This window comes from Dicentrarchus labrax, unplaced genomic scaffold (assembly GCF_905237075.1).
Source record: "Dicentrarchus labrax unplaced genomic scaffold, dlabrax2021, whole genome shotgun sequence".
Classification (NCBI taxonomy): Eukaryota; Metazoa; Chordata; class Actinopteri; family Moronidae; genus Dicentrarchus; species Dicentrarchus labrax.
In genome coordinates this window covers 25372897-25386715 of record NW_026136706.1, presented here as the reverse complement: position 1 = coordinate 25386715, position 13819 = coordinate 25372897, and the positions used below count along the sequence as shown (strand labels likewise).

The following is a 13819-nucleotide window of genomic DNA, read 5'->3' as shown; positions in this document are numbered from 1 at the left end:
CTGCCCGTCTGAACTTAATGATACTTTAAATAAGCAATCATCCCATCCGCTATTCCATTCACTAGTTAGTTACACATGCACTTTAATAGTTTGTTTGTGAAAATCTTGATATTGATTTGGGGACAATGACATGGTTGGATAGCAAGCTAGTCTTGTTGTTAAACATACTGTCAAATTATAGTTACAGTTTGTCGACCATATACAGTGTTTTTGACTTTGAATCTTGCTAGCATAACGTTAGCTCTCTGGTTCGTAGTTGAGACAAAGTGCTCTACGAAGGGAAGGAACTAGAAATATCTCCCATTGCGTGAAAGCTCATGGAAAAGCTCATTTATGTACAAATAATTTCATCTACCATCTTATTCAAGTGCAGTGTTTATTTTGTCTTATCGATAGACTTGGACTTGACTTACACGCCTCGCAATAAAAATAAAAAAATCTATTCAATCAGGCCAACGCAGTGGAGAAGCAGTGGACTGTAAATGCTTCCTCTGTGTGTGTACGCGACTTGATGATCGCTGCAGCAGCAGGTAAGACAACACACATGCACTTAGCCCAGATAAAGTGCTCCAGCAGCTCTGTTTCCCTGCAGTGTCCCAATTTAAAGCACAGTGAACTTCTACTGATGTTCTCCGGCAAGAAATACAGAAAATAGTCCCTAACTACTACAGCTATGACACACTATTACCACAGTTAGGAACAACTTCAGTCTCACACAGCAGCAATTCAAAATTCCTTTGTGTCTTTTAGACAACTACAGTCTCACAACAAAAAGGACAAACGTGGTTACCGTAAAAGACTTGAGTACAGCATAACTCTTAGTCACAGCTTCTGATTACAATAATGAAAGTCCTGATAGGTTTTAGTAACTTCAATATTTGGTTGTGACTGATTTTCTGTTCAGTTAACTTTAGTGTCTTCACAGTCTTTCAGAGAGGACAAGGAGACCTACTTTACAGAGCAGTCACAAGACCCAGGACACACACACACACACACACACACACACACACACACACACACACACACACACACACACACACACACACACACACACACACACACACACACACACACCACACACACACACACACACACACACACACACACACACACACACACACACACACACACACACACACACACACACACACACACGAGACAGGGCAGACAAGAGGGAAGAGAATGAAGCTAGAAAGCAGCTGAAGTGTTTTATCCAGTCCATTTAATTAGCAATGGCTCTTTAGGGTTAATTAACAGTTTGACTCATTCATTAACAAATAGAGAACAGTTAATTAAATACCCATCAGCCTAAGTAGACGCAGCTTTGGCCTAATTCTGCATTCATACCATCAAACAATTATGGTTTTAGGCCACGACAAATTTTACAGTAGTACCCCTGCAGCTCCCTCTCTACATCTGTTTCTGACCTATTCTCTCAACAGGTTCACAAGATTTATGTTACATTGCTCATTAGTAATATAAATACAACTGTGTTACAACAGATCAGTTTAAGTTAGGGGAAGTTGTTGCAGTTAAGGTTACCTAGTTTAGTGAAAATTGGTTATATAGCAGCATAGCAACGTCCTGAGCAGAGACAGACCTGACACTGTGTTGCTATCGCAGCCTCTCTGTGGTTTGTTTACAAGCAGACCGGCGCTGTGTGCAGCTGAGCAGAACTGGAACTGCTGTTATTCTTATCTATAATCAGTAAATTAAGGATTTATTTGGACTAAACCAGAGTTGGTGATTGTTGGTAAGTGGAAAGACTAACAAAGACGGTTTTGGTGAGTTTTATTTTGTTTCTGTCCACTTTGAATGAAGTTATGATGTTATGATGATATGCCAGGTGAAATGACCACTTTTGTCTATGGAGTCCGGTGGCAAGTGATATTATGTTTGTTTCCTATTGTTTTGGTCTGAGATGCTCTTGTGCGACATCCAGCGGCAAGAGAATTTTGTATATATATATAATTTAAGTTTAAGGTCAAAATATCTTCACAAATATGTGCACAATTGATTTCTATGATGTCAGATACATTTTCTAACTACAGCTATGAAAAAGCCATGACACTAGCATGTTATTCTGTGGGTGTCTATGAGTGACAGCATTAGATGGGCTGAGGAATAAGCCAACAGAATGATAGTGTTGGCCTCCAGGGAGCCTCACATAAATAAATGACAAAAGTCCTTCATTCATTCTTCTTTTTTTTTTTAGTGCAGGCAAGTGATTTATTAGTTCACACTACAATCCTGCAATTAATCTCATTTATATATATAACATAACAAGGACAGTGCACATTATTCAACATCACTGTAAATGTGCAACTCTTAGCCAACGTTTGTTCCTTGTCTCAATGTTAAATTAGCATCATAATAACCAGGAACAGACAACCAGATAACATGTAAATCATAACACTAGGCGTTGGTATAGACACACATGGTATAGGGTCTCTTGAGTTGTTACTATAGCAACCAGAGCCAAGCTAAGCTGAGGCTTGTGGAGTTTTGCTTTGAGCCCCCATCAGGACTGGACTGGTCATGTTGACGGGTACCTCTAAAGTAAGTAGGTAGAATAATACCGTTTACTCTTTACTGAAGTGTCAGTAAGGGTTTTATTAAGCCTGCTAAATCAACCTTTATTGATAAGAAGGATAAGTCACACAACATGAACCCACCAACATTGTAGTCAACAACAGTCTCCTCAATATTTCCTAAATATCTTAAATGTGTGTGTGTGTGTGTGTGTGTGTGTGTGTGTGTGTGTGTGTGTGTGTGTGTGTGTGGGTGTGGGTGTGTGTGTCTCTTTATTTCCATGTGTGGTGGCTGCAGTTGTCTGATTTGCATCCCTCCACAGAAAAACAAAACATCTGTGTCATTGCATGAGAAGAAAACAGCGTAACTGCGGCAGGCAAATCAGCTGATCTCACAATGTGTGTGTGTGTGTGTGTGTGTGTGTGTGTTTGAGTGTGAGAGAGGATTCTCCCACACATACAAACCTCCACCCTAATGTTTATAACCCTTAGCAAGACAAAAACCACAAACTGGGTTGCAGGAAGGATAGTTATATTAGGAAAGCAAACTTGTGTGTGTGTGTGTGTGTGTGTGTGTGTGTGTGTGTGTGTAGGTGGGAGGAAGTTGGTTGATGCATTCAAAGTCCTGATAAGAAGATGGGAGGGAATGACACATGTGTGTCTGTTCCAACTACAACATCAAAATCATGTATCTGAATGCTTAGTAAGTAATCACTATCAGCATCCTCTTCCTCTGTGGTGTTAAACTCCCATAATGCAATGAGATGAGATCAGCTGATCATAATGCATCCTCATGATGAGAATCCACAGAGACACCAGCGTTTCCAACTAAGTCTCATCAGTGCATTCTGCTGTGTGTCAAACACCGATAACAGTCAGAGGTCAGTGCAGGGAAGGAGGTGTGTAAGCAGCTCCACATCGCCCTCTGTAGGACTGAAAACTTTGTCTCAAATCCCAGCCAGAATCTTCCAATAGGGTAGTGGAGAAACCGTTCTGTTAGATGTATTTAAAGATCAACTACTTTATATCTTGTCCTCAATAAATAATGCATTATACATAATGACAGTCCAACATTTTAAGCAGCTCTGAGCTCTGTCTGATGGGGGCTTGATAGCTTAAAGCAAGGTTTCATCTATATTGTAATGTCCAAATCTCACCAATAGAGGGCAATACAGATCAGATTACTTAAATTGACCTGATAAAAGTAAATCAATGTTCTGATGATTAAAGATAAAGGCTTGAAAATGAAGAGCATTTGAGGCATTATTTTTATTTGAGGTTGAGTTTCATGTTGTAGTATTTTCAAAACTCTTTGAAAAAAGTTCTTCCCTACTGAACTATCAAACATCACAGCTGGACTGGGTCCTGGCAGGCTTCCCTAACTACATAATGATAGAAATCCATCCAATCAGGCCAGTCTGTAGCATAAGAACTAGAATACCTCCACACTTTGAGTTAGAGCAGCAGTTTGTGTCACTTCTGACTACACTGGGTTTTAAAATGTATGTAGAAAACAGAATTCTGTGGCTGGACCTCTCTGGTTGTTACGCCCATTAACTTAACTACATTTATGTAAAATGCACCATGAAGAACATGTTAAGCCATTTGCACATTTACACCAGAGCAGAGAAAAAGGTGATCATTATTATTGCAAGCCAAGCCAGAAAAACGTTTCTTTATCAGGTTTGTCCTTCCTACCTTTCCCCGAGCTGAAGAAGCAGTCCATCTCCACACTGGAACGCGAGTGGGACACGCAGAGTGTGGAGCTGGGAACCAGTCCCTCCTGGGGTGGGCTGCGGTCGGTGGTTCGGACCAGACACCAACCGGGCCGCTCACTGGGCCGCTCCAACAGCTCCACCGTCTGACCTGGAGACAAGAGCAGACAGATGTTTTACAGTGTGCTAACTGAAGAAAGTATCATTTTCCCAGTTTTACGATATTTTTCAGGTAAAAATGTTGTGTATGTAAATGTGTATTACAGTTTCAAATTGCAATCTTTTTCTTGAAACTTTAAAACTACTACTAAACTGAATCTTAGCTGAGCAAGATCAAGTTTAACCCTTTATACCTAGGAGCCATAGATTTAACTACTAAACTCAGACTATAACAGAACAGAATGAACAGTGAACCAGCAGATCCCTCCAGACTACGATGTGTAAACAGTGCAGAGAGGTTCGTCTCACCGGTGCTGACAGACATCTCCGTGCTGCATCCTGCTGTGAAGTCCTGAAGGACGACTGTCAACTCACAACCACCAGAGAGCTGCAAACAGAGAGAGGAGACATTTGATAAAACCTTTCAGATCTTCAGACATCACCAGCGTAACAATGAAACAAAGTGCTTTATGACGACATACTGTTTGTGTGAGTGTGTGTGTCAAAAATACTTTGACCCTAAAAGAATCTTCTGCATGGTTGATGGTTTCTCTTGGAAGAGAATCTTAATCCATGAACGCTGAATATTTCCATACAGAATATGATTAAGTGCATAACTAAACTTGTTCTGTACTTGATGTTCATGTACCTGTAACTCCATGAGCGCATCAGGGTTACAGAGCCTAAAGGTGAACGTTCAGCTGAGTAAACCTTTTATATTTAAAAATGAGAAAGCCCAGCAGCCGCAGTTTGGTGTTTGCAGATATAAATTCTCTGCAGGCTGAAGGAACAGGATGAACCAGCAGCATGTGGGCATGTATTCCTGACTTCTCTTTAGTTTTAAAATAAACACTGAACCTAACGAACAGGGAAAGAGCTGAACTGAACATGAGTAAAAGCTGTGAGAGTGTGTACAAAATCAGCCGAGGGCAACAGACCAGTGTGTGTTTTTACACTCTCTGTTGCCACAAACATTTCCACGCAGTGCAAACTTGAACCATCTCTTGACCTGGAAATGAGTCCACTTTCATAGAAAGACAGCAGGAGGGTGGAAATGGATGCAAATTCAAGTGAAACGCATTTTCTTGAGGACTAAGCTTATCAGTGAGATCAGTATCCCGTCTATAAAGGCAAAGATTACATTATTCAGTATGATGTAATCAATATAAAGCTTGATCTAGTTCTGATACCCCAATGTGTTCTGTCAACACACACAATTTAAGCAACAGTTTGCAGGTGCACCATGCCATTAAAGCACCTTTAAAACACTTGGCTTCAAATCTTGAGTATTTCTCTATAACATGAAATATTTGTGAATAAAAAAGCAACAAGCAAAGTGAAAAACATCTTCAGCCATTACCTATTAGGGGTTTAATACTCAGAAACGGCTTTATAAGGGCTGTGTGGAAGTGCTTTGATCGACAGCAACCAGAAAACCCACCAACTGAATAATCAGATTTGGATTCAAATGTTTCTAAATCCTGTACAGACACATACACATATCACCTTCTCCAAATGAGCCTTCAAACCGGCGGAAATTCAAATATCTTGTGTGAAACAACAAAAAACCTGTTCATGTGGGAGACCATTACTCACAGGAAAAAGGTGAATAAGAGTAGACAGGAAAGGGGGGAGAGACCAATGACATGAGTCAAACCCATGGCCACTACAGTAAGGACTAAAGTGGTGTTAAGGCCAGATAGAGAAAAAGTTGTTCAGCTGTTAAACAGTCTCTGTGGTTGGCAAATGAAGGCAACATGGAAGTAACAAAAACTGCAACGGCCACTAGAGGCTGACTCCAGCAGTGAGTCAATCTCCATAAGCCCCCGTATTAAAATGCCCAACTTTACAGCAGAAATAACCATGTTTATAAACTGGTACAAAAAAACACTTTGTCTCTATAGCTTAATTCCCCGTTCATGACAACTGTATGGTGGGGTTAATTGTAATACAACTCACCCATTTAAATTATATTAAGGTTTTGAATGATAGGTGGGTGCTGTTACAGGTGGCTGGTTTCAGCAACTAGGCTTCATTAAGCTCCACCCACGTGCCACCTTATTGCTGACAGTCTACACTAAATACATAAACTGACTTTACAAATGAGCTCAGATGTGGGTGTGCTGCGATTTCAGAGAAATCATCTCAAGCAGCAGTTGTAAATATTATCAGAGTTAATGACTGACAGGAAGTGAGGAGGACATGTAATCCACAGTTCCACAGGAAGACAGTGCATGCTGTAGACTGAACTGCCATAATGGCTGAGTAAACCTGTTATATAAAGAGTATATTGACATTCTCTATCTCACACACACACACACACACACACACACACTTGTTAGTGATAAAGCTAACGTCATATTGCTGGGGTGTATTGACCTTTACTCCCACATATAAAGCACAAATAGAACAGATAATGTTGGTCATGGTATAAAGTCAGCTGATTGAAAAGAAAAGTTGCAGAGGAAATGCATAAAACCCAAAACAAACAGGCACAGTGATAAAGCATCCTGTACTGCTCTGACCTGGACTGCTGTGTACTGTAGAAACACTGTCAGCTGAGGACTGCATGGCTCTCACTGTGGAGTGCATTCTGACCTCTCGCTCGTCAGCAGGCAGCCGTCACACCGGCAACACAATTAAACTGAGCTGCTGTTTCGTCTGAATTTGTAGATTCAGGTGACTCAAGTCTGGGATCACATCAAGTCTTGCTAGTTTTTATAATATTACAGCAGTGAATCAACACTAAAAGCAGAAGATAAATCCATATGTAATGGCTCAAAAGTGGCTGTAAATGAAGCTATTTCCTGCTCCAACTTCCTTCTCTTCCTCTATCTGCCTTGTCTGCTCTACACTCATTGTCTTGGAAAATGTCAGGGAGTGTGTGCGCTAATGTGTCTTTGCCTGGCTAAAGATCTCCTAGCAACAAGGACCCCTGTTTCTATAAAGGTGCAGGTGAGTTTATACCTGACAGATGGCCACACACACACACACATATGGACAAACACATAGCATCAAAAGACCCTGCAGCCCCACGCAGGTGATTTCACTTATTCTGCCTGATTAGACCTCTGCTCAGGCTGAAGGCAGAGCTAGGATTTGGATTATGACATCACTAACCCCCCCCCATGTACTATTAGGAATTTGCTTCGCTCCACTAGGTTGCAGCTGCGAGCTAAAACCCAGCGCTCTCATTAATTTGAAAGGAGCCAGTCCACTGTGTTGGCCAATCAAATACATTCAGTATCCTACAGTTTACCTCAAAACAGAAAAGAGTTGCCAATGATTTGTAAAATCCTATCTGAGAATTACAAACCACTGTGCTTATGACATCTGCAACAACGCATTAATGTGTCGCCCCAACTGGACTTCCTGGATTGGATTTCATTTTCTCTCTGGTACCTTAACCAGCATGTTCCCAATGTAAGCCCTGTTTACACCTTCATTGGCCCCTATTATTGTTAAAGCTGGTGTAGGCAGATTGAAAAACTTCCAAAACGTCATGCCTCGTAGGGTTCGCTCCCCTCCAGAGCTTCGTGAACCCGGAGGCAGCTCTGGCGCCGTCTAACAGCGGGATGAGAGGATGGTCCAGACCTCCTTTTCCAATTGGACATGCTCAGATTTGTGTCAGCAAAAGCCACATGGCTAGTACACCACACACACACACCAATGACACTCCTTAAAAGGCATTCCTGACCGTCACCATGCTATGCCATGGCATTGTGTGGAGCTGGGACGAGTTCACACACATTTTGTACTAGGAGGTATTGGAAATTTATGACAAGTTGCAGAATTTTCTGAATCAGGCTCTTGCCTATTTCTGCCTTTATAGAACAGCCAAAAGGAACTTCCTTTCTGAAATGATCTTTGATTGGCCAAAGTCTCCCATCACAGAGCCAAGAGGAGGTGTCATTCCAACCACTTGAACTACAACATGCTGAAAGATTTGGGTTTTTTTCGCCCAATGACACCAAAAGAGTAAAAAATCTACCCGAGCTTAAATTACGCACACGCTGTCCACACCTGTATGTGCAGTCCGGAGCAGAGGTCTAATCAGGCAAAGCAAGTGGGTAGACTATAACTGTAAGAGCTAAACAACATCTGGAGCAAGGTTGCCCAGTGGTTGCAGATGTTGGAGCTCAGTGGGAAGCTAACAATGGCATGGTTCACTGTCCATCCATCATCTATAAAATGTAAAGGATTGCTAATCAGTGTCTATCAAACTAGCCATGATCCTAGTGAGCTCTCCAAACTGTCTGTATTTGCTGTGTGTTTCAAGATTAGGAAATGTGATTTAAACCACAAAGACACATGTGGTCCTTTGTTGATGTTAAACTCAATTCAATCAGCAAACTTGTTGGGTGTTTTTTAATGTTGTAAAAATATATATATAAAAAGGTTTTGATATCTATGGTCAACAGATAAAAATGAGCCATTTTATCATAAATTGACCTTTGTTACATTAGGTGTAGTAAACTGTGGGTGTAAAAAGAAGTCAGCTAGTTTGCTCAAACATTTTCATAACATCGAAAGTCATGAAAAAACAGGCAGAACCTACCAACAGCACCCACAGACACAATACTATTTTCAGTGCCACTTTAATCTGACAGTCTATTTTGTTTGTGTGTGTGTGTGTGTGTTTGAGGGCGTGTCTTGTGCTCTACTGCTATCTGTCATATGACCCATTTGTGTGTACCGAAAACACATACGCATGCTCGCACCAGCTTGTGATGATCATATGTTAGAGTAGGGGAAGACAGCCTCAAGCAGAACAAATATGCTTCACCTCCTTCAACAGCAGAACAAAATGAGCCTGTTGAGATCAGGAAACTTCATGTCATTCCCTGGATACCAACTTATCCAGTGAATGACATGGAAGATTTTCTTTTCTTGGGGGTGGATGAATCTGCTTGAATCTGTGTTCACAGCAGCCTTTACTTATCACTAGCTATATCAGTGAAACAAAGCTAATAAATACTGAGCTTCCTTCAAACGCACAAAAATATCCCAATGAGGGCTTTACAGAATTGAGTTTGACTGTTTATTTTAAGCTTTGTGAGTGAGGATAAACTGGCTTGTTGCAGAAACTAATTTTGTCTTTACTCAAATACTGTACTTAGGACCAGTGTGTGGTATCTAGTGGTGAAGTTTCAGATTGCAACCAACTGTACACCGTAAGAACAGTCTGTGAAGTGTGTAAGAGAAATTATGATGGCAGTGAAACTCGCGAAAAACTAAAAAGTTCCTATTTACAGCCAGCATTTGGTTTGCCGTTCTGGGCTACTGTAGAAACATGGTTGTAGATAACAGCTCATTCTACATTAACGCAAACACAACGATTCCTATATTCAGGTGATTATTCACGAATGAAAAAATACCTATAAATATTATATTCCATTTCTGACATTAGATCCTCCTAAATGTTACACACTGGACCTTTAAGTAGAATTTTGGGGTGATTGTACCGAGTATTTCCATTTGATGCTACTTTATACTTCTACTCCACTACATTTTGGAGAGAAACATTGTGCTTTTTCACTTCACTGCATTAATATGACATTTGTAGTTATGAGTTACTTTTCAGACTGAGATTGTACACTAACACATATTATCAACATCCTAACAATAAAATGAGTCTAAGTGTATACAATGGAGAAAAATGAATTTCTTTCCGGCAATGTCACTGCAGACACCCAGTTTGTAATACTGTATATATATAAATATTGCAAACTTTCATCAGTAGGCCATGGGCTCAATTAGTATTGTGTTACCTAATTCGGCAAGAGATAGTGACTTAACAGACATTTCTTTAAATAAAAATCTTTTATTTGACTGGCTCTAAAATTAAAGATTTTTAGTGCTTATTTAGTGCTCTCTTTTGAAACAGTATGTTGAGGCCAGGAAAAAAAAACAGTGAAGGATGAATGTGAAACTCTAAATTAGTGTATTATCTGTGGAGGCAAAGTTTGAGTTTGGATTTGCTAGGACGGAATAATGGCGCAGTTTTTCAAATATTCATGATGGCTTTTATTGATTGGACTTTAGTCACACTCAGTGCAGCGTGAGGTCAACTCTGAAGTTTTCCAGGGAACTGTTCAGAGGTTAAGAACAGGGAAAAGATGCTCTTATTGAGGCTTGCATTGCATCACATTCAGATTGTTGAAATCACTGTGACCATCCTCCATTCTTCCTGGGAACAAGATATTCTGGGGAGAAGTTGTTTAATAATGAATGCTGCACTTCGCAATACAGTGCAAGGAAATATAATCAGATAAATAACAATAAATCATGAGGAAAATAAATACTAGCCTGCAAAGTCGGGTGTAGGGATTACCATTAATTTGAAAAGTCTGGCATTTTTACAATCACATAACTTAATTCTCTCTCTCTCTCTCTCTCTCTCTCTCTCTCTCTCTCTCTCTCTCTCTCTCTCTCCCTCTCCCTCTCCTACCCGGTTTATGTTTTCCACCCTCCCTCCCTCCAAGGAATTACTCATATGCAACTGATTTGAATATTCTTAACCGCAGCGCCTGACTTCAGCACTGGAGAAGGTTCACGTAGTCCCATCATATAAAAAAAAAGATCATTCAAGTTCCTAAAACATTATTTTAGTTAAATAATGTAATTACAGATATTCCAGAGCCGTTGTCACAGCTGAAAATGAAAGAGCTAGCAGCCTTTGAGATGTTGAACTGTGTCTGTTAACCATCATTTTCATTTTTTATAAACCAGGTCTATAGAGTGGTAAATACATTTATCTAATATAAGAAATACCACCTAAGGGTGTTTGTGTGTATGCTATATAGCTTGCAAAAACATGGCTACAACAACTGTCAAACAGTGAATACTGGAATGAATACTGCGTATTCCTGGAGTGGAACCCATGGAAAAATCCCTGGAAAACTCCAAATACACGTCTATTTCAGGAAAACTCCTCCCTGTGTGTGTAGATGTCCACAGTCTGTAATCCAATGTGCACCATTCTGGTATTACCTTCTCATAACACATAATCTCTCAAATACTGCACGAAAAACTAGATATTTTTCCATTTGTTAGCTCCAGAGTAAGTGACAGTTAATGTGCCATTGTAGAGCTCTATTAACCACACCACACATCATGGAAATACAAAGTAATTCAAGCAGAGCAGTCACAGTATGTTAACAGAGCCAGGACAGATACCTACAGTGCATGTGCAGCACCACTGTAATGCATAAGACTGTACACATGAAGATGCTCATTATATGACAGTTACCATTCTGATCACATGTTGGGCTCTGATGCTGCAGTGCACGTTATGAGTTTAACAGTAAGAACTATAAACAGGTGTTTGGTGTCTGTTTGCATGGGAGCAGAACAGAAACCAGTCAAACCAGTCCAGCATCGTACTGGCTGATAATACGGTAGCAGGGGTAAGGAGATAAAGAGACCAAAGTAAAAAGTTCAGCTGTGATAAATTATGTTTGAGCCATGGTGTCTGAGCCACAGGCAAGCTTCAAGGATGACGAATGCACAGGAAGCAGCATGACCAATACGACTGCCTGCAGCTCTACTATACCGATACATACAACAGAAAAAGCTAAAAACGGTTGAGAAACCACTAAACCAAACATTTAATTCAAAAACAGAAACACTGACTCCTGTAAGTGCAAACAGCTCGAGCACTGCTTTGCTATTACAACTACTCCTGCAGCATAGCCTGCTTCGTTATACTGATATATGGGATGATGAGGTGACAATGGCGCTCCATGTTTGCCAGATAGTCGGTGCGAGTTTGACAGGTGTATTGGTGCAGCAGCAAAAACACCCCTCAACTCTCCTCAGAAATCAAACATGTTGGATCATTTCCTCTCGCGTTGTGGGTAGGCCTGCAACTAACAATTATTTTCGTTACTGAATAATCTATCACTTTTTCAATTTATTGATAGGTTCTTTGGTCCCTAAAATGTCAGAAAATGGTGAAACATGTTGATCAGGGTTTCCCAAAGTCCAAGGTGACGTCCTCAAATGTCTTGTTTTGTCCACAACCAAAAGATATTCAGTTTACTGCCATAGAAAACTTAAAGAAACCAGAAAATGTTCAATTTTTTTCTTAAAGAAAACGAATCAAAATGATTAATCAATTATCAAAATAGTTGGATATTAATTTAATAGTTGAGAACTAGTCTAATAGACTAATTCTAGACTAATTGTTGCAGCCTTAGTTGCAGTCTAACCTGCCAGAAGTCCATCAACAAAATTCAGAAATATCCGGCCATTTAAAGATTTTTAAAAACACTGGAATGTTTGTTTGGTGCATTTACTAATTTTACTTAATTTCTTTTCAAAAGCATTGCACTCATGCAGTCAAAGAGTTAACTACCACAATGAATCCATTAGTGTGTTTACACGGTTTCTTCAGCGTGTCTGCTCTATAATCTGAATTAAACCGACTGCGATTCAGCTGTCTGGACTCTCACATTTCATTTATGCAGCCTCTCTGTGGCAGCTAATGGCCTGTTTCCTGTCTGTCTGCCTGGCACATACACACCCTGTTTAACCATTAACCTCCTCCATTACACACACACACACACACACACACACACACACACATACACACAATCCCTCCTGCAGTCCGGCTTTACAACATGCTAAGTGAAAGTCTGGATTAGGATCTGAATCAGTGACCAAACCTCAACAGTAACCAACAACTAAACCTCAAAACAAACTCAAATGAAGAAACTCTTCACAGCTGCAGGGGGAGGGCTGCACACACACATCTTACAAACTGAAGCAGCATTATGTTTACATGAAGGCTGAATGTTACAAACATCATCAAAGGACGCTTAAGTGAAAAACCTGTCGTTTCTCTCAGCAGTTCCAGTCATACAGAAAAATCTAAACAGAGGAGTGTGTGCAGAGTAAATTAAAAATAGAGTTTGGAAGGAGTGATGTGTGTTTGCTCAAATACTGTATTTTAACATGTAGTATAACAGGATTAGTTCTATCAATACATAGCTCAATATAGTATGTCATTTTCAGTCATTTACCTTTTATCCCTCCATATTCTGCCGCTATTTGACTTCTGTGACAGTAACATTACAAACGTGAGTAATTGAGGGTGTTACTTCCAGACACACAATCTATAGTAGAGCAGCATATTTGTCATTACAGACAGTAGTGACTGAAAATAGTGTTTTAATGTAAAGTGCTAACTAGCATCATTTTGGCTGTCAGTGGTGTGCAGTATGTCGTCCAGCAGTTTGTACTCACTCTGCTGCTCTCTTTGAACAGTTTAAAGCTCATCCACTTTGGCATGTCGACCTCTCCGCTTCTGTCTCCTTCTCTCTCTGTCGCTCTCTCAGTCTTTGACAACTCCCTGTGTCTTTGCCACACACACAAACACGCCCTCACACTGTCTCTCCCTTTCTCTCTCTC

The 13819-nt window shown here is 40.3% G+C and overlaps 1 protein-coding gene across 2 annotated transcripts in view; it reads right to left on the bottom strand.

Moving 5' to 3' along the window:
* Window positions 1-13819, bottom strand: part of kalrna (kalirin RhoGEF kinase a) — a 148795-nt gene that overhangs the window by 42659 nt on the left and 92317 nt on the right. For both annotated transcript variants that reach the window (XM_051403569.1, XM_051403571.1), the window contains exons 39-40: window positions 4715-4793; window positions 4230-4397 (exon numbers count right to left, since the gene is read on the bottom strand). In XM_051403569.1, coding sequence (XP_051259529.1) covers window positions 4230-4397; window positions 4715-4793 — 247 coding nt within the window. The remainder of the gene's footprint in view (window positions 1-4229; window positions 4398-4714; window positions 4794-13819) is intronic.